At 33.4% G+C, this 21,181-nt stretch overlaps 2 protein-coding genes across 6 annotated transcripts in view; one reads left to right on the forward strand and one right to left on the reverse strand.

The window, feature by feature from the left end:
* Positions 1 to 20,520, reverse strand: part of LOC125268345 (ankyrin repeat domain-containing protein 66) — a 31,929-nt gene extending 11,409 nt beyond the window's left edge. For 2 of the 5 annotated variants that reach the window (XM_048190467.1, XM_048190468.1), the window contains exons 1-3: positions 20,297 to 20,520; positions 19,833 to 20,061; positions 19,309 to 19,438 (exon numbers count right to left, since the gene is read on the reverse strand). In XM_048190467.1, coding sequence (XP_048046424.1) covers positions 19,312 to 19,438; positions 19,833 to 20,061; positions 20,297 to 20,435 — 495 coding nt within the window. In that variant the 5' untranslated portion in view covers positions 20,436 to 20,520 and the 3' untranslated portion in view covers positions 19,309 to 19,311. Of the gene's footprint in view, positions 1 to 8,349; positions 8,980 to 19,308; positions 19,439 to 19,832; positions 20,062 to 20,296 lie in introns of those variants that run through there. The other 3 variants (XM_048190464.1, XM_048190463.1, XM_048190465.1) reach the window with 3 other exon arrangements.
* Positions 1,999 to 19,315, forward strand: adgrf3a (adhesion G protein-coupled receptor F3a). Its single transcript, XM_048190454.1, has 18 exons — positions 1,999 to 2,658; positions 3,993 to 4,060; positions 4,149 to 4,161; positions 4,266 to 4,400; positions 5,188 to 5,337; positions 5,436 to 5,548; positions 6,019 to 6,077; positions 6,184 to 6,293; positions 6,434 to 6,652; positions 7,830 to 8,057; positions 8,191 to 8,343; positions 13,304 to 13,488; positions 13,586 to 13,771; positions 15,826 to 17,136; positions 17,234 to 17,275; positions 18,463 to 18,501; positions 18,609 to 18,689; positions 18,781 to 19,315. The coding sequence occupies exons 1-17, from the start codon at positions 2,631 to 2,633 to the stop codon at positions 18,669 to 18,671; spliced, it is 3,102 nt and encodes a 1,033-aa protein (XP_048046411.1). The 5' UTR covers positions 1,999 to 2,630; the 3' UTR covers positions 18,672 to 18,689; positions 18,781 to 19,315.
* Positions 20,521 to 21,181: the final 661 nt, after the last annotated feature.

Genomic DNA, 21,181 nt, shown 5'->3' on the forward strand with positions numbered 1-21,181 from the left:
ATCCCACAATCCTGTGCTTTCCATTCTGTGACAGTTGAGCTAGAAAAATAAAGATGGCGTCCGAAAGTTGCGTTTGCTGCTCAGTTTCTGTATAAATGTATGATTTTGACCAACATATTTCAATTTTGATATCATTTCTATCGAGAAATTACTAGTGTAGTAATTAATTATTTGTTTAGTTCTCACCAAAGCTCGCGCTGTCCGAAATCAGTTTCGTGAGGTGCTGCCGTACAAGTCATTCTCTTATAAGGCAGCAAGACAGCTACCTAGGTTTTCGGACGCAGCCATGGTCTTATTATTGGGAGATATGAGGGTCCGTGGCTGTACCGTTGGAGAAAGAGTAACGGCTAAATTGGATCATGTGTGCCTTGATAACCAATCACATAACAGCCTTGACATCACTGAATTGCGTTCAGAGTTGTGCGACAGTCAATCACTGTTTGCGGATACAATTTTGACTATTTCTTGCAATTATAACTTTATATCTTGCAATTCACTGTCATGATCCCAGCCTGTGTTCCCCTGTGTGAGGACTTTTATATTATTTCTTGTTGATTAGTTCCTGACTGTTCCCAGGTGTGTCTTGTTTGCCAATCACCCCCTTGTGTGATTGGTGTGTTTGCCAATCACCCCCTGATTCAACTCATCAGCTCGTTAGTAGAGACTCCATGACCAGAAATATATGGGTCAGATAAGAAAGATTTCCAAAATGTTTACTGTTGTTGTGCCTCCAGGAACAGAGGGCTGTTTCATAAAATATGCTAAGAAAAGCTCCAAAACCTGACTTGAATCAACCTAACAAATTAGTTCGGGCTAAAACGGTTTCATAAAAGATAATTGAAGTTCACACAATACTGCTAATTCGATCCAGGTTTACCTAGTCAAGATCATTTCGCGTGCACGCTTTTTTTAAGCAGCCCTAGAGGTCGATCATGGATCAAATCGATCCACCATAGGAAACGGCATACATTTTGTGCTGTTTTATGTGTTTGAGACATGGTGTTTTCCTCAGTGCATAACTTAATTTTCAGAAGTTTATTCTCCATCTGTAAATGTTAGAAAGTCATGCAAATATTTCCATTTTGCTGCAAAACTTCACAGTGAACGAGCGCTGCTGCACGCATGCGCGCTAAACAGACGGAACGCAATAGAAGCGCAATAATTCTAAAATATACATTTCGCTAAAATATTTGATGTTGGACATTAAATGTGCCTTATGTACAATTTTAAACCTACAAGTAAGTGTATTTTTATGATAGTAACTATAAATGGACTATTGTAATGGGGTAAATCGATATAGCTACTTTGGGCCAATTACTGAGTTTAGATTCATCTTAGCAATTAAAATTTAGTCTGTGCATATTTATTTTAATTTTTAATTTTGTGATTTTAATTTCTGCTCTTCTAATAACCATAAAGGTACTACAGCTGCCAAACAAAACCAGAGAGAAATGTATTCATATATTTTAAAACAAACTGTCTCCTGACAGTTCTCTCCCAAGTGCTTCCACTGTTGTCAGCATTAAATCTGAGAATGATTCAGTGGGATATATAACACTTAATTTTTAATAAACTTCTCTAATTTTTACTTTTTTATTTAGCACTATTTAGTAAGTGTGTGTGTGTGTGTATATATATATATATATATATATATATATATTTCACGAGTTCACATATCCATACAATTAAATGGAGTAAAGTTTTGCGTATTTGGCGTGCTGTCCGGGGAGAGGGCTCCGAGCTCGGAATTTTGGCCCGAACCCAGAGTACTCCCCCCGGTGTGGTAAAAGTAGATAGAACTATAAGTGAGGAGATGGGGTGGAGGAGGGATGCTGATAAACTCTCAGATGAACAGAAGTCAGTCTGCTGAATTTATACCTTTGACATTGGTTGAGTTGATTAACTGAATGCTCTCCACCTGTGCTAATTAGGTTAATTATCTGAACTTGCTCCTCCCGAATTTTGTTAATAAAACATCATGTGTTAAAAATTCCTATTGGTCAGTGTTAGAGGAGCTCAGCTTAGCCTGACAGTTTGCCTGCCCCGGACCAGGCTATTTTCCTTCATAAGTTGCCAGAGTAACTGAGTTTGACCTAATTTAAGTTTGTTTTATGAAACACAATTCGCTGACAAGAAGTCTGACTAAGTAAAATAAGCCTGGCTTGTTTTCTAATCTTGTTTTATGAAACAGCCCTCAGGGCTGGGAAACACTGATCTAGAGCATGTTTACTTTGAAAAACAATGGAAAAGTAGTGCAGTGTCATATTTATATGAGATAAATTGATGATCATGAGATCTCTTTCTTTGTATGAACTCAACATTTTAAGGCAATCTGATTACTTAAGTTAAACCAACAATAATGTTTTTACAGTGTATCATTTACAAATACACTTACAGTATATTTTTATTCAAGAGGAGCCATTTTTTATTGTGGTGGAGAATAATTTGAATAAAAGTATTTTATGCTTTGGAGTCATGTGACCTGAATAATGCAAATCAGGAGGGTTACTGGAAAAATCCGTTGACTGGGATATCATTCCATCCTCTTACTCTGTCTGTATGGACTCTTGTAACTTTTTTAAGAAAGTTATCACTGCAGTTAAATTACAGGCTGAATCCAGGGATCAATAATGCTGTCAGGACTTACAAGCCAAAGAGGTAGGTCAACACAATTAAAGGTTTCTAGCTCGTGTTCTTCACTTCAGCTCCATGTATCAGGATGTAACTTGTTAAAAAGAATGGAAGAATTAAGATTTTTAAATGTTTTTGAAAGAAGTCTCTTATGCTCACATTTAAAATACAGTAAAACAGTAATATTGTGAAATATATTGCAATTTAAAAGAACTGTTTCTATTTTAAATTCTCTTTATTCTATATAAATATTTCTATTTGAATGTATTTTAAAATATAATTTTTTCCTGTGAGGCAAAGCTGAATTTTCAGCATCATTACTCCAGTCTTCGCTGTCACATGATCCTTCAGAAATTTGCAGCTCAATTATTAATAATGCTTTTTATTATCAATGTTGAAAATGTTGTGGAAAATTTAAGGAAAGCTGATAGAAAGTTTTCCAGTTTGACAAAATTAAATGAACAGGATTTATTTGAAATAGAAATCTGTAACACTTTACAATAATGTTTCATTAGTTAACATGAACTAAGAAAGAACAAACCTACAGCATTTTTTAATCTTAGTTAATGTTAATATATTCTATATTGACAAAATTTTTGTTTTGTAATAAATTATTAAAATCAAAACTTATGCATTAATGCAAAGATTAATAAACACTAACAAATGTATTGCTCATTGTTAGTTCATGTTAGTTAATACATTAACTAATGTTAATGAATGAGGCCTTATTGTAAAGTGTTACCTAGAAATCTTTTGCATCCTTGCTGAATAAAATATATTTTATCTTATTTACCCCATATTTTTGTAGCGTATCACAGGTTTCACAAAAATATGAAGCAGCTGTTTTCAACATTGTTAATAATCAGGAATGTTTCTTGAACAGCAAATCAGCATATTAAAATGATTTCTGAAGGGTCATGTGACACTGAAGACTGGAGTAATGATGCTGAAAATTCAACTTTAATCACAGGAATAAATTACATTTTAAAATATAATCAAAAATAGAAAATGGTTATTTTAAATTGAAATAATATTTCACAATATTACTGTTTTTACTTTATTCTTGATCAAATAAATGAAGCCTTGGTGAGCAGAAGAGATTTCTTTGAAAAACAAATCCCAAACTTCTGATTGGTAGTGTATCTGAATGCATATTGCTGTGGTCAATTTATTACTTACTAAACTACTTTGCTTTCATTCCTTATAAACCTCCCTTATCCAGTTTGTATATTCTGGAAGATGTAAGTCGCTTTGGTTAAATGTGTGTGCTACATGAATAAATGTATTGCCTGATTGACGTCACTGATGGAAGGCATATGCACGTTCATATGTTCATGACTGCGCTCTGTTCCATCCACCAGAAATTGATGGCACAAAAATGAATTTGTCTAAAGGGGTTATTCTCCTTTTTCTGTCAATTATTTTTAAGGTGGGTTAATTCTTTTTTGAAAGTTCTTCAGTTATACAAACAATATATTAATTTAAAGCATTAACTCTTTCCCACTCTTGTTTGATAGGTTGCTGTGGCAGGTAATATATATATATATTTCTGCCTATTATCAATAATAATCTGTTGAATAAATCAAATTAATTTTTCCATTAATCTGAATGTCTGTCACAATGCTACATTCCAGGGAATTCCACAATGGTGTATTTTGTTGAGCTTGAAATTGAGAAATCGGTGTATTCCAATGTAGTGGACATTCTGGGAGAAAACGCACAAATAAATGTGAAAAATGCAACTGTAACCGAAATCACCAGCACAACAGGTAAACAAACATATAATGCTTGAAATTACACAATGCAAAAAAAAAACAAAAAAACATCCTTAAACAAGAAAAAGAAAAACCCTGAAAAGGTACTGGTACATTATCTGGTAATTTTACAGACATTTCCCTAAAACACAAGCCACGTACATAAAAACTCCTTCATATTCATATTTTCATATAGATATATTCATATACAGAATGCCAATAAAAAAAACCATAAAAGAGGGTCCTGTTTTGTGGTAGCTTTTAAGGGTTAAAAATAAATATGCCTCCTGTAAAAATTAATAACAGTCTTTCAGCAATATGCTCTGATCAAATTCAGAAACATCAACATTATTAATGACCGCTTATTGCTAACATGAGGATATTAAAACTTATATTTTTAAGCATCTTTTGAAATGTTGACATTATGAAATATTATGTCATTTGATCAAACAAGATGGAATGGTTTTAAGTGAAACAAAATTTGAAGTCCGGTCCTGGAGTATGATGGCTTTGTTGGTTGAAGGGATTTTACGAAAGTCTAAAATGATGGAAAATGATTTCAGCAATTAGGAAAAACCTATAAATTGATTTTTCACTTAACTTGATACTGTGCTAAAAGAAAACTATTAGCCTATGATTTATTTACATGATAAATTAAGGTTTAATCATTTTAATAAAATGCATTTCATAAGGGGAATGACCTAAAATGGGTCAACTTTATGGGCAATAGCTACATTTCTGATTAATAATTGTTGACATACAAAAAAAAAAAAAAAAAAATCTCTAATGTGCTTGTTTACAGATTGCATGTTGAATGAGACACATAAGAACTGTTTATGCATGCCAGGAAACACATGGAGTGAGGACATATGCAAAAATCATGCCTGCTGCAAAGACGAGTCCTGCTCTCTTAAACCTAAAGAAACCGCTGTGTGCCTGTCTGACAAAAGAGGTAGAGCTGTGTTGATTTGGGCACAAGATTTCTTGATGAAAGAAACAGTCATCGAACGCTGCGATTTCTTTCTTTCTTTTTTTTCTTTTTTTTTTCAGTAAGCATCAATGGAAATACTACAATGTCAGAGTATGATTGCTCAATATTATGTGTTAAAGAGAAAAAAGGCTCTGATGAATACGAGACCTTGAATCAGAAAATAAGGGATAAGGTATGTACTGCTGAAAATCAACCCCCAACACTAATAATAATAATTTTAACAGCTAACTGTCACAAATCACATACAGTATAAGGTTTAGTCCCTACTTGAGATATCACATTGTATTAAAGATTATGTTTCTTAACATTCTTTTTTTTTTTTTTACCAGTTTTTTTTTTTTCATTCTAATGTGTTTTACATTTTGCATTTAGTCTTTCCCTACTAGGTATTGTTCATGGAAACGACAAATTTCATTAACTTTAAGTCATTACATTTTGTATTATTATGGTGGTAGGCCTGCATTTTAAGGTCCACACAGAAATATACAGGCAGCACAATGCCTAGCTTCATCAATTCAAGAAATATATAATACACTGTTTATATATATATATATATATATATATATATATATATATATATATATATATATATATATATATATATATATATATACATCACCTGCATGTTTTAATTTCTTTTAGCTTGCGGAACATTACAGCACATTTAAATATTTTGATTCTCTGATTATCAACGGTTACAGGTAATCATGATGACAAACACTTCTAGCAATACTGTTTACTGTTCTTTCTGTTTATTTAAAAATAAATAAATGACAAATGTATTAACATCTCCCATTTTATTTAAAGTTATGGCAGTGTGGTCGTAGATTATACAGTGAAGATACTTGGTCCAGTTTCAATTAATGAGCTTAAGAATACAGCTATTACACTGAATGGAACTCGGCTGGTTACAACAGGTAACTTATTTATTTATTCATTGGGTGAACTATTTATTTAAACGTTTTTATAGCACTGTTTTATATTTATAATACTACACAAACAAATTTATGTGATAAAGAAGAGTTTATTGCACATTCACATCTTATTTTCTCCAAAGGCCTCATTAGTATTCAAGTACCTGAGGATCAACCGATTGATATAGGCTCCGTGGCAAATATAACTTGTACTCCACCAGAGGCCCTGGGAGAGGTAAAGTGGTTCTTAACTGATGACAAGAATAAAACAACACAGATCACAAAAGGACAAGAGGCCAAATTTACAAAGGATGATAGAAAAGACATTGTTGCACTCAGTGGAATTTCAGAAAGCTGGAAAGGTATGTTTCCACACACATAATTAAGATAATCGCATGACATTGAGAGTAATATTACTTTTCACTCGTTTTTAAATATAATTAAATCCGAGTTGGCTTAAGGGGAGACACTACAGGCAAAACATTTTTGCACTTTTTGGCTTTTCATAAAGTGTTTTTTTCAGACTGGTGGAAAGAAAACATCCAAAATGCACTTTTAAGTGTATATTTTATAGCGCTTTATCTATTTGCGTCTATAGATTTCAATTACAGTAAATATCTTTAAAGGCCGTTTTCTCAAAATGAGTTTTTTCTCCTGCTCTGAGTCAGAAATCTCCACTTATTTACACCAAACTTTACAGTTTTATATATTTTATTATATTCTGAAGGTTTTTACAGAGGGATTTGTTGATATATAATTTGCCTGATTTTATACAACATTTTATTCCTAAAAAATGGTGAAAATATATATTTTTTTCTGGCTGTTGATAGTATTTTCTGATTTATGGAGTGATAAAAAGAGAGATCCAAAATTGCCTCTGTAAAAACCTTTGAATTTAATATGTCCAAAAAATTAAACGAGAACTTTGAACCTGAAGTCATCCAATATTTCAATTTTTGTTCTAGAAATGTATGCAAATTAGCGCATATTTAATTAGATAACACTTAATTTGCATATTTAAACATTTACATTTTAGAAAACTTGTAATACAAAATTGTTTTTGCAATTTTTAATGTAATCAATCACCTGGGGTAGTATGGTGATACCTATTAGTTATTTTTTTTACCGTATTCACCTGGGGTGTCTTGCCTTAAATTTCAGTTTAAAGCTGATGTTTGTCATTTTTTCAATGTTGTAAAAATTCTGTATTTCAGCTTTAAACTAAAATTTAAGCCAACTCGGATTTAATTATTATATTTAAAAATGAGTGAAAAGTAATATTTTATGTCTAGGTTAATTTGTCTGAAAAATGCACAGGAAAAAAATTTGGTTTAGAAACAACTTTCACTCAGAAATTGCTAGTAAATTTCCCAAACAATTACAAAGAAATGGCAAGTAACGCAATGGATTATATGTGAAATTTTGAAGTGGAAAAGCTAAAATAGTATTTTCTTGTGAAACATACTTTAATAATCTTTTAATAATCTTTATTCTATTTACAACTTTGAAAAATAATTTTTATCTATTTGCTGTCTGAAGGAAAATTTACGTGCGTGTATACACAAGGGACCATTGAACACAAAGCAAGCGGAGAGTTGGACATAGCACTTTTGCCAGAAATACAGGCCAGGAGTACTCCCCAATTTCCAGATTGTAAAACTACTTCACCGCCGGTAATTCCATGTAAAATTGAGTGTAACATTCCATTCAGCAAAGAAAATTACACTGTTACATGGGATCCTGGTCTAAGTGATGTTCAAGTAACAGGTAAGTACATCTCATTACTATTTTTGCTCTCTCAATGCAAACACAAGCAGTGTAAATAATGGAAAAATAAATATCTATTTATGGTATTTACACACTTGATGATAAACAATTTTCATATTCCTGAATTCTCTAGTAATCCAAGGGGACGTTATATCATACACAGCAGTAAAGAACATATATTGTAAAGAAAATAATGACGAAACCGTGGAAGTCAGTTGTAACTTCACAAACAATAGATCCAAATCAAATAGCAGAAAGGTGACTGTGCAGCTCCCCATCATTAAAAGTAAGTTTTGGTGTTTTTAACTTAATTCTGTATGTCTTTTAAAGTTTCAGTATTCTATAGGTGAAGTGTGTGATTATTTAGTGAGTTAGGGGATGGGTCCAGTATGTTAGTTGACCAGTGGTGGGTGGTAATGGACATGTTTGGAACAACTCTTTGTGGGGCCACTGCTGATGGTTCAGAAATTGCCCACTTCACCTTATAAATGCATATAATTATATATTTACATGAATTACAATCTTTTTTTGTCTTAAATTACATGACTGAAATCAGCTTATATGAGCATTAAGTGCTTTAGCTTTTATAACTTTCAGCCTTTATCTTATACACAGCATCATGTCCAAATCTATGGAAGCCCATTTCCACCATAATGGGAAAAAAAATGCTTTGGCACAGTAAATCATTATTATGAAATAAAAAGTGGAAATTATGAGAGTCACATTCATGAGTTAAAAAGTCAAAACTTAGAATTTTTTTTTTTTTTTTTTTTTTTTTTTTTTTAGAAATTTGTGACTTTTTATGTCCTAATTATCAGTTATCAAAACATGTTTTTCTTATGTGGCGGAAATGTGCTTTCATACAAACCTTTATGGCTTTGTCTTCGGGTGCTCTTTTCCATATAATGGGTTTTCCAGGTTTCTAAATGACAAAAAAGGTGGCTCAAATGACTTCCAAATCCATACAACAAAAAATCATTATTCACTGATAATCTTTCCCTCTGTCAAAGCTCTGAACTGTAATGCAAAAGCATTGACTACAACAATGACATCTGAGAGCTGCAGCAGTAGATTGTTTTAGACTGTTCACATAAAGCTTATTGTATGACTTTTGAGTTTTAAAAGGAAAAGACTAGCTAGGATATTATTCGAAAAATTCCTCAAAAGAAAGTTATACAGATTTGGAATGGCATGATGGTGAGTGAATGGGGACACAAATTTCATTTTTCAGTGAATTAATGTTATTGGATATGGCTGAAAAGCTGCATTACTTTGTTTCTTCTGAACTGATGCATACACTTACTAAAAGCTAGTGAATATTTTCTGATTTGAAATTATGAAAACAAAAATGATGAGAAAAACAAATTTTATAATAGTTTTTTCGTTCCTTAATACAGCCTCCCCTAGTGAAAAAACAGTATACTTAAGTACAATTTATTTTAGTATAACTAAATGTACTTGTGGCACGCTATTGGTATACATAAAGTGTGCTAAATTGGAACAACTAATTTTGTACTAAATGCATTTTAGTTGTCCAAAAGCAGTGCTGAAGTTCAACTAAAGTTGTATTAAATATACTTGTTTGTGCTAAAGTGGAACTATTCCAAGTATACTTTAGTACACTTTAAATATACTCTTGTATTTAAGTTTTGAAATGCAAAATTCACTCAGCATAAACTTCAAATGTATTTTGGTGACATTAGAATTGCAATTCAGTTACACAGTAAGAGTGTTGAACATACATTAATATTATACTGATTTTTAATGAAACTTTTAATGATTTTAAAACACATTGCAATGGCATTCCAAGGTTACTTGTAGTATGCTAATGGAATCAATATAGTGTGCTTCAAATAGGCTACAATAAAGTAATCTTTATAAAGTTACAGCTTTAGAATATGCCTTTTACAGACAGCCCCAGTATACCAGTAATTTACTTATCCAGTGAACATCAGTGAGACAACTGGAACAGATATATATTTGTATATTGATTGTACTAACCAGTACAGGCTGGATTCGAACTCAAGTTGCTGTCGCATAAGAGCACTCACTTTACCTGTTGCGCCACCACACAGATATACTCAATGCAAAACTGGGGTTACTTTGTGTTCTCTCTATACTGTTACAAGTACAGCTACTGTATAAGCGTGCAGACTTTATTAATGACAGCACAAATTATATGGATTAAAAGACTGTGAATTGTCGAGAAAAGTCTCAATATAGGCACAGTAAGAAATGAAACCAGCAGACGCAACATTCATTATCAAGAATGTTTTGCTTCCCTTTTACTTGACATGATCTGTCATTAACGCAACATGAAGCGATTGCATAAACCGGCATAACATTAGTTTTATTCTTGTGCGCGCACTAAAACACAGACAGTTCGTACGAGTGAGGTTGTATGAATTCATACGAATTAGCCACCTGGTAAAATACGTACAAATTAGGTGTGAGATAGCGTTGGACAGTTCCGTTCATTGGTGGAAGAATGTGAACATACTGAACTGCTTGTGTTTCAGTGCGCGCAGATGGAATAACCCCATCTGTAACATTCCTCTGCCGATTGTCTCGGCGCGCTTCAACTCTCAATGCGCCACAACTGCTCCTGAGGTAAAACGCAATGAAATGAATTGGCGATCTCGCATTACGCTGCAGATTTAAATGTGATGCATGAATTAAAATGATTTACTTTTCATGCAAACGTTTCTTAATTTATTTGTCATTTTAACTTTTTGTGTAATTTTTGAGGACTTGTCAGCATCAGTTTAATAATTTGTTTAATAATTCGTAATATTTGGACAGCCCAAAGGGCTGGAGTCCATATTTCAAAGTGCAACAGGCCATAAAAGTAGCATTAATGGAAAAAGTGTATTACAGTAGGTGCATTGGAATGCATTAGAAATACTCTAAAGTAATGAAACTTCTGATCAGATACGTGAATTTCTTTCACCATTTCAAACTATGCTGTTTTCTTTATTTGTCATAATTACAAATATTTACTTTTGTAACTCCTTTCTATATGTACTGTATGTATATTTGCTTTGCGACCATGCAAAATTGTGAAAAGTGCTAAAGAAATAAATTTGAATTTAATTAAACAATAGCCTATAGCTGATTTTCAAAGTGTGGGCAAATTATTGAAAAGTAGGTCATAATTATAAAACTTACTTCATGATTATTTTTTGCAACTCAAAACACATTTCATGTAAACTTTTATCTGGACCAATACTATTTTTACACTCAACAAGTAGAACTCAAATACAGTTAATTTAATTGTAAATTTAATCATCACAGGTCAACATAGGATTCAAAAATAAATTACAGAAGTAGTACTTAAATATTTAACAAATTAAATAATTATAATAATTATTTACAAATTGCTCATTGCTCATACATCTGAGCTGTAGGCAAAAGTCTTCACAGCACCTGTTAGCAGAAACAAGTTCTGTTGTTAAGCAAAAGTACAGCAAAACCAGTTGTTGGTGATTGTGATGGCATTGGCTTTATGGCATGTTCAAAACATATCAATCATTGAGGTTCAACAAATAGTAGGACGTTGAGACAGGCCAATGGTGGTCAAGGTTTAGCTTCAGCGGTTACAGTGTTTTCAAGTCATGTCAGAAAGAATATATTTATGATAAAACTCATAATTATGAGTTTTAGTAACTACACTGTAAAAAAAATCCCAGTAAAATTTACGGTAAAAAAACGGCAGCTGTGGTTGCCACAACTTTACCGTAAAAAAAACAGTAGCAAGTAGTAGTAGTACTAATATTTGTTTTGTACCTTTATAATACACTGACAGTCACCAAACACAGTGGTGATAAGAGTCACATGATGAATCAAAGTTCATCACAAGCAGCTTTTCCACAAGCTGAGGAGAACAATACTAATATATAGAAGGTGCACACAGTGTCATTCACACACACACTAAACACCATCATGGTAACATGCATGAAATTTTAAAAATGCAATAAACATTAATTTAACAACATTAGATGTAACATAAAACCCTAATGTACATAACTGATTAGAAAAAAATGAGAAAAACTAAGAAGAAACAGAGTTATTTCAACAAAAATATATCAAATGTAAAGTGTCACGCAGGGAATTGTGGGAATGTTAATTTACGTTTTTTCACTGTAAATTTTACAATGAATTGTTATTTTTCACTTCCAAAAAACTGTGAATTTAACGGTATTTTACAGTAAAATTACATTAAATGTACCATTAGATCTATTACAGTTATTCACCGTATATAGTACGGGAACTTTCTGTAAACCAATTGACAGTTTTTCACCACAGCATTTTACAGTCTTTTACTGTTAAAATCACGGTCATTTATTACAGTGTATGAATTTTCTGAAGAGTTTCTGAGTTAGGTGCATGACGGTGAGAAAACATGTCAGAGCCAATGGATGTAGAATCTGCCCAAGTGAAAAAACTACCAAAATGTATTTAAAATAGGCCTACATTCATTTCATACTACTGACATACTGACGTACATATTTTAATAAAACTTTATTTGGAGTTCTTCTTTATATTGCACAATGCATATTTCTTAATATTAAGCCTAAAATGTGTTTAATATCACTACTAGTAAGGATAGTATGATCACTGTATAATTTCAATGCAAGGTATTTAAATTGTACCTAAAGTATACTTGTAATAGTTCCACTTTAGCACAATAAAAAAATTATATCTTTAGTTGGACCTCAACACAAAAATACTTGTTCCAATTTAGCAGACTTTAAGGTAACAAAGCACTGTTCGCCAGAGGAGAACTGGCCCCCCGACTAAGCCTGGTTTCTCCCAATGTTTTTTTTCTCCATTTTAACACCTATTTGCCACTTGTTTGCCACCTGTTTGCCACCTGATGTCACCTGTTGGAGTTTGGGTTCCTTGCCGCTGTCGCCTTTGGCTTGCTTAGTTGGGGACACTTGGCATTTGACTTGACATTTGATATTCAACAGTGCTTTGATCTGCCTGCATTGACACTATTTAAGAGCTGCTGTGCAGCAAAGTTATCACTGTAAAGCTGCTTTGACACAATCTACATTGTAAAAAGCGCTATATAAATAAAGGTGACTTGACTTGACTTGACTTGACTATACCAATTTAGTATACTAAAGGTACAATTGCAGGGTATTTATATTAAGTACATAAATATGTAAATACATTTGTAGTATACTTAGCATAAAATACATATATTTCAAATACATTTTAGTATATTTATTTTTCACTAGAGTCGTCACAAACCTGTGAACCAAATGAAGGCTGGCCCATCACAAAAAGCAATTACAATGCCAGCAAGAATTGTATTAATTCTGCTGTTGGTTTGAGAACGAGAGAATGCAAAAATGGAACGTGGCAAAATGAAATCTCTTCTTGTGTGAATAAGGACCTGCATGTCATTGAAAAGGATGTACAGGTATCACTATTTGGTATTTATTTATGCATTCCTCATTGTTGGCCATATTTACTCTTAGTACTAAACGCTTGATTTTTATTTACCTTCATAATAACAGGAATTAAATAAAGGTATTGGCTTCATTAAGGACAGTGCAAAAGACATTTTCGAACGCATAAAGGATTCTACCACAATCAAGACATTCAACTCATTTGCAAATATTAATGCATCTATAAGTATTTTAGATGTCATGAATTATGTATCTCAACAACAGAAAAATAAATGGAATGATACTGTCATCCCTGTAAGTATGTTTTCTCTCTAGTTTCTCTAAAACATTATGCATTAACCCTCTTATTAACATTTAATTCTTCTTTAAAACTTCAGTAATATTTGACCCACATCTATATATTTAGAGATCTGATCTATTACAATTGATGGAGTAACACAACCCATGTGAAAAGAAATGTCATAGAACTTTTTACTTTTAGCATATATCTCAAGTATTTCTGTTTTTCCTCGATCTCTTTGATCTTAACATTATCTACATTTGTAAGTGTAATTGTCACAACTATTTTATGGGAATCTATTGTGTGTCTGCAAAATGTAGTAACTCACATAAAACATTTACTTCATGTTTTAAAACTTAGTTATTTTTCAATAAATTGGTCAATGGCTTTTTTTTGTCATTATGGGAGTCATACTGGTCAGACTATTTAAATGTTGTTTAAACTTAATGTTTGTTCTTTTTTTTGTTGACACTTAGGCCGGGTTCACACCGCAAGCGGCAGCAGAGCAGAAGCAGCGCGTATTTTTTCGGCGTCCATGTTAACAGATGAGAGCGTTCACACCGCACGCAGAGGCTGCGCGGCAGCACGGAGCAGGAGCAGAGCAGAAGCAGCAGTGCCGCGATCGTTTCGGCGCTGGGTCTATTTTTGCTGCTCTGCTAACGCTCAATTAAAGTGAAAGTACACCTTTGATGGACAAAATAAATATGATTTCACACAAAAAGTGCTCAAAATGCACAGAATAAGCATATCTAGTGTGTTTTAACAAGAACTGAAGTATGTCAGGAGAGAAAATTAATATTAAAAAATATTTATAGAAGATTTACTCATTTAAACGTGTTTTTAATTATTCAGTTTGGGTTAAAGTATGGTTTATTATAGAAAACTAAACTAAACAAGCCAGAAAATATGATATATAAACATTATTTTAGTTATTACACAGACAGCAATAGGCTCTTGCATACCCAAATCAAACCCGAGTTTACTGTCTTTTTCGCCGAGTTTGCAGTCTTGTAAACATGTTCATGCGTCAGATGATGTAAAACACAAAGCTTACCCTCATTCGTGTGCAGCAATGGATGACACGAGGCTTTTATTTATTTATTTTTATTTATTTTATGTTTATATATGTAAGTGTTGTACACCTTGCATGTTAACAAACTTTCAAGCCTAAGTTTAACAATGACCAATTATAAAAACAAATTTATCTGTCTTTGTAAAGAAATGCTCACTTTATATGCAGCTTCGAGCCGCTGCTGTGACGCTGTACAAACGCTTCCAGTGTGAACACTCGCGCGTCTCTGCAGCTGCAGTTCACGCTCACGCGCTGCTAACGCGCTGCTTCCGCTCTGCTGCCGCTTGCGGTGTGAACCCGGCCTTAGTCATTTTTTTCTAACTGAATGCTATTATGTATCTCTTTAGATTTAGCTTTTTTAGAAACTGATATCAACAGCAGTTAAAGTTTGCTGAGAAAAGTAATACACAGAAAAGGAATAAAGGAATATTTTATGTACACAATACATTTAATTTTGTAGCATGTAAACAAAGCATTTCATGGCAGATATTTATGGAATATATGTATATCTGACAGATTTTGGTCACTGAATGAATTTCATTCAGTGATGTGATTGTTTACACACAGAAAGTTTAAAGTTGTGAAGAGTTTGACAATCAACTCATCGGTTTGGTTCAGCAAGTGCAATTTGCTTAAATTAATAACAAATTAAAATCTGATATGAACCACCAACACTTAACATATGTATACAGAAAAGTTATGTTTAGTTTGCTAGTATATAAACATATGGACTAAACAAGAAGCCTTAACTGTAGGATAACTTGAATAATTCAAGGTATTTGAAAACCAATAATTCAAGTTAAATTAAAGCCATTCATTCAAAGTAAACGAACAACACTGATTCTAGTTAGTTTTACATGGTTGATTCTATTGGGTGTTACTTGTTTCAATGATGTGGATCATGTTCAGCCAAAGACCTATTTATTTGAGTGTATTCTTCCTGTGTTTGTTCAAAGTCTAATTGCATTTCACTGTCTTTTTGTTTTTATATTGCAGGACTTTGTCAATTCTATAAGCAATGTTTTGAATGACACAAACGCCTGGAAAAACCCTGCAAATCTTGACACAGATTTATCTGTAAAATATCTAAATACTGTTGAGGAAATGGTGAGCAACTCAAATCTGTCCTCGAATGTCTCTCACAATTATAAAAATGTTGAACTGAAGCTCTGTAATGACAACTGTGGTAGCTTCAATACCAGTGTCATCACAGGCAATGGGGTTATTGTCATTGGATTCCAGAACCTTCATGAAATTTTACCAAAACCCAAGCTGAATGATATTAATGCTATACCAGAGACCACCATCTTGTCAATTACTACTGTAAATAATAATACCAGTGGGACTAAAAGAGTTGAGATGACATTTGATTACTCCAAAACAAGACTCCCAAATCACGAAATGTATTGTGTTTTCTGGAATGTAAGTGCGAATAAGTGGTCTAGAGAAGGGTGTATATGGGGTGGTGCGACCAATGCAGAGTTATGCACATGTGACCACAACTCTGCATTCACCATACTGATGTCTAAAGATAAAGTGACCCTACCCTACATGGAGGAACTGACCTACGTTGGCTTAGGAATATCAATCGTTTCACTTGTTCTGTGTTTAATCATTGAGATTTTGGTCTGGGATGCAGTTGTCAAGTCAGACATCTCCAATTTTCGGCATGTGGCCGTATTCAACATCGCTTTATGCTTGCTGTTTGCACACTGTGGATTTTTAGCATCAGCTGAGCCTGAGAAAACCCCCGCACAATGGTGCTCCATCCTCACAGTAGTCAAACACTTTTTTTTCCTAGCCGTCTTCTTCTGGATGCTGTGCTTGAGTTTTGTAATTCTTCACCAAATAATATTTGTCTTTGACCATCTGCGGAAAAGGGTTTTTTGGGGATTGTCTATCACTCTTGGTTACGTATGCCCAATATTATGTGTGGCAATAACCTTCATTACATTCAGAAACGGAGAAGCTGGTCATTACTATTCCGAAACGACTTGCTGGCTCGTATACAAGGGTACGTTGAAGGGCTCCATCTATGCCTTTATTCTTCCTGTCGGAACTATTGTGTTTATAAACTTGTTCACCCTGGCTGTGGTGATCATGAAGATAGCAACCCCTACTGTGTCGGAGGCAAAGGCGCGGGACGAAAAGGAAGTTGCCAAGAGTATGATTAAGACGATAGTCTTCCTAAGCCCTGTCCTTGGAATAACTTGGATCTTCGGATTTTTTATAATGAATCTTGACCTTACACAAAAACCTTGGGCCCAAGTCGTGAACTACACATTTACAGTACTTAATTCACTACAGGTGAGAGTCAAGCATCAAACGCTTCTATCTATTTATGTACTCATACTGAGTGCAATCATGCATGTACTTTAAAATACCTTAATGTATTTTATTGCAGGGCTTTTTCATATTACTGACAAATTGCGTTGGAGAGAAAAAGGTAAATATGCCCATTACGTGTCCTCAATAGGATTGTTTTTAAAAGGTTTAGTTCCCCAAAAAATGAAATTTCTGGAAGGCCATGTTTCCACCAAAGCGTTTGTGAGCGCTTGAGAGCACTTCGACAGCACAGCATTTTTTTTTTCAGTTTTGTTGCTATGATATGGAATATACATGGCACTGTTACTTGTAACTAATTTCGCAGATAATTTGTTTCAGACTAAAAATGTCGACTTTGTATAAATGTTGCTTTTTAGGTGGACACACGGTCTAAGTTACTCATCCTGTTCCAAACCCACAAGAATCTTCGAAACACAAATTAAGATGTTTTTTGATGAAATCCAAAAGGTTTTTTTTTTATCTCCCATAGAAAGCAGAAGGCCCAGAGAAGTAGTAAAGAGATGGTTAAAATAGTCAACGTGACTACAGTGGTTAAACCTTATGTTATGAAGCGATGTGAATGCTTTTTTTCAGTGCAAAAACAAAAAAAAAAGATGACTTTACTCAACAATTTCTCTACCCTGTCAGTCTCTTAAGCAGTTGACGCATTGCAGCGCTTCTTTGTTTACATCCGAACGCTGGCTCTGTATTTGCCGACGCTGGTCACATGAGCAGCACGACGTATGCATGTGATGCTGACGCAGGAGCCAGCCAACACTGAGCCAGTATTCTGACATAGAACATGGAAGCGCTGCAATGTGTCTTCAACTTAAACTGCATAGGAGACTGACAGGGTAGAGAGGAAATTGTTGAATAAAGTCATTATTTTTTGTTTTGACTCACAAAAAGTATTCTCGTTGCTTCATAACATTAAAGTTGAACCACTGCAGTCACGTTGACTATTTTAACAATGTCTTTACTACCTTTCTGAACCTTGAATGTGGTAATTATGTTGCTTTCTATGGGAGATTAAAAAAAAAAACCTCGTATTTCATCAAAAATATCTTAATTTGTGTTCCGAAGATGAACTAAGGTCTTAAGGGTGTGGAATGAGATGAGGGTGAGTAATAAATGTCAGAAATTTTGGGGTAAACTAACCCTTAGAATATAACATATTTTAAATCACTGTTCTTTTTCTGACTGGACTATTACCACTATTACTGAACAAATTTGCTATCACAAGATTTCAGTCTATAAAACCTTTACAGTGATGCTCAATAAAATGTGCATATTTCATTTTCTCCAAAGGTTCGTGATGCACTTGTGAAGCGTTTCAAAGGTTCCAAGGTTAGTTCGTACAAGGGAAATATACACTTCTACAAATGCAAAATTTATTGTGAACACAAATACATAAAACAACACAGAGCTAATCTTCTCACATTTTCTTTCATTAGCAATCAACACATTCTAAAAGTGAAAGCTCATCCAGAGCGACATCTTCTATTATAAAGAAATAAAGATTGGACAGATTTAAGGTAAGTTACATTGGTGTGCTTAAGAAATTTTTAATTTATTTTTATTTTATTTAATATTTTGTTCTAATGTTGTTTTTTATCCCAAATCAAGATGTGAATGGTTTAGTCGGTGCGTTCTAGAAGCAACGAAAGACACAAAATTTTCATGGATTCAATTCTGTCACATTCTATGCAGATTAAAATGGCTATAAAAGCAGATAATTGTTTATTAATTATTTTAATTGTTAATTGATAATTGTTTTCTTAGACACTGTACTATTATTTGTGATATTGTACTCCAGAGGATAATGTATATCAGTGTACTCAAGTATGTATACTTTGTCATGTTAGTTTACTGTATTATGAATGTATTTAGATTTCTGTCTGTGAATGATTAATTTTTCTTTCTAAAAATGGTATATTTAATTTTAAGTAAATTCATGTAAGTATATTTATGCTTTTATGCCTGTATAGCTTACTTGGTTATTACTCAAAACTGGTGACAGTTGTAGAATTTTGGCATGCAATTTTACTTCCTCTGACAATGCTTTCTCTTATATTTTACATTTAATTTTTTTTTTACATTTAAAAAAACGCACATTAATTTGTATTTTTGCTCTCATGGTATAATAAAACCTACTTTTTAATTACTTGTTTTTCCTTGCAGTCTGGCTTCGTTTCTCTCCTGTTCCCATTCTTCATCAGTATCATCTAAGGGCAGTCCATTTAATTTTTCCATTTGCCGATAGTTTCTGCTCTCAATCTCTGCCCTGAAAGTACAGAGAACACCACATTATTAAATGCCTAGTATCACATTATGTAGCCACAAATCTAGTCCACACATCAAAAGAACGTAGAACAGAAAATACAAAATAATAATAATAATATAAAGTGTGTATAAACCATACTTGACCTCTAATAGGAGTCAGTCCAATAAGAACTGATTATGTGACAAATATAGGCTAATTCAGAAAACAAGAGACTTCTGCTCAGGGATATCTACTTTACTTGATTTTAAGTACCTCTGATCAAAACTCAATTAAATATCATTCTATTAATTAAATGCTACTATAAAAAGTCAAACACATAGGCCTAACTGGATGTCAAGAGGTTGAAATGGGCAATTTGAGAAAAAAAAGTTACTAAGTGCAAAAATCATCCTACTTTTCAAGAAAATGAACACAATCTTCATGTCCATAGATTTCAGCAATCCTGACAGGTTTATCCCCAGAAGTGTCCTCCTTGTCGACAGGTGCATGGAGGGAATGCAGGAGTCGTAGTACTGCTAGTCTCCCAGACTCCGCTGCAAAGTGTGCGGGCGTCCATCCATTGTCCGTCCTCAAACAAGCCCTTGCTCCATTTTCAATCAGTATCCGAACCATTTCTGTTTGACCTTAGACATGATCAGAGCTTAGGCTTAACATTACACATGCAAGAACATGACATCAAGTCCAGAGGTCACTTTTCACTTCAAGTCAACATATTCAACATCAAGATTCATGACCTTCACACTAGTCTACACTAGCATTATTAATTTAATTTTTAGGTATAATGACTTCTCTTTTTATATTTAGGATTAAAAAAAAGCATCTAAAATGGCAGATTTTGATCCTGAATGCATAACCTGCCTCTGGATGCTGCCCAGTGCAGCGGTGTCTTTTTGTTCCAGTCCAAGTCTTTCTGATTAGGGTCACATGATTTTTTTTTCACAATATCTTCCACTAGATCATAATCTCCAGCAGCTGCTGCCTGATGCAACTCTGTCATTTTTTTATCAGGTAAATTACTTTGAAACTATATTTCGGTTACTCCGTCTCTTGTTGCTGTTTGCGCTAGAACGTCAAGACCTGCAACTTGTTACCACAGCAACGCGACAGCAGGTGTTTTTTTTTCTCTTGTAAGAATTGTTTAAATAAATAGTTTAATTATTATTCTATTTTAAAACTATTCACTGTATAATTTTAATAAAATTTCTATCAAGACTTCGCAGTGTTTTTAAATTATCGTCCAGAATAAGTAACGCATAGACGTCATTGTCATGTGATACCTGTTACTTTTCTCAGCGCAGATCATTATGGACAAATCAGAGCCATGTGTGACAACTCCGTAAGGTTTTTGATGTAATCATTTCATAGAGATTGTTTGGGCGGACTTACATTTGTGTCAGGTACCACTCAAATAAATTGATATTTAAACGATTATGCATTGTAGTGTACAAATGTTTTAGTTTAGACAAACAAAAAACACCTCATGGAATCTGAATGCTGCTCGTAGGCTTTTGAGCCGCATTGCGCCCCCTTGTTTGTCTCATGCCAAACTGCAAGCATAATTTACCTCTCATAGGTGGTATTATACTAATAATAAAACATTTTTTTAGAGCAATACAGACTACTTTAATCTTACTTCTGAGATATACATATTTTTTTCTATGCATTTATTTTCAAGTGTCATAGTTTTTAGCCTTCTTACTGAAGTGCACTCAAAGTGTTCAAGACAATGACAGTAACACAAAC

Source organism: Megalobrama amblycephala, linkage group LG5 (genome assembly GCF_018812025.1).
Source record: "Megalobrama amblycephala isolate DHTTF-2021 linkage group LG5, ASM1881202v1, whole genome shotgun sequence".
Lineage (NCBI taxonomy): Eukaryota > Metazoa > Chordata > Actinopteri > Cypriniformes > Xenocyprididae > Megalobrama > Megalobrama amblycephala.

Bases quoted from the DNA above. Each gene is read 5' to 3' on its own strand.
- adgrf3a (XM_048190454.1), top strand. From the start codon at position 2,631: ATGCTGTCAGGACTTACAAGCCAAAGAG. The intron at 6,078-6,183 runs GTAATCATGATG...TTTTATTTAAAG, and splicing joins CTGATTATCAACGGTTACAG to TTATGGCAGTGTGGTCGTAG. The intron at 18,502-18,608 runs GTTAGTTCGTAC...TTCTTTCATTAG, and splicing joins AGCGTTTCAAAGGTTCCAAG to CAATCAACACATTCTAAAAG.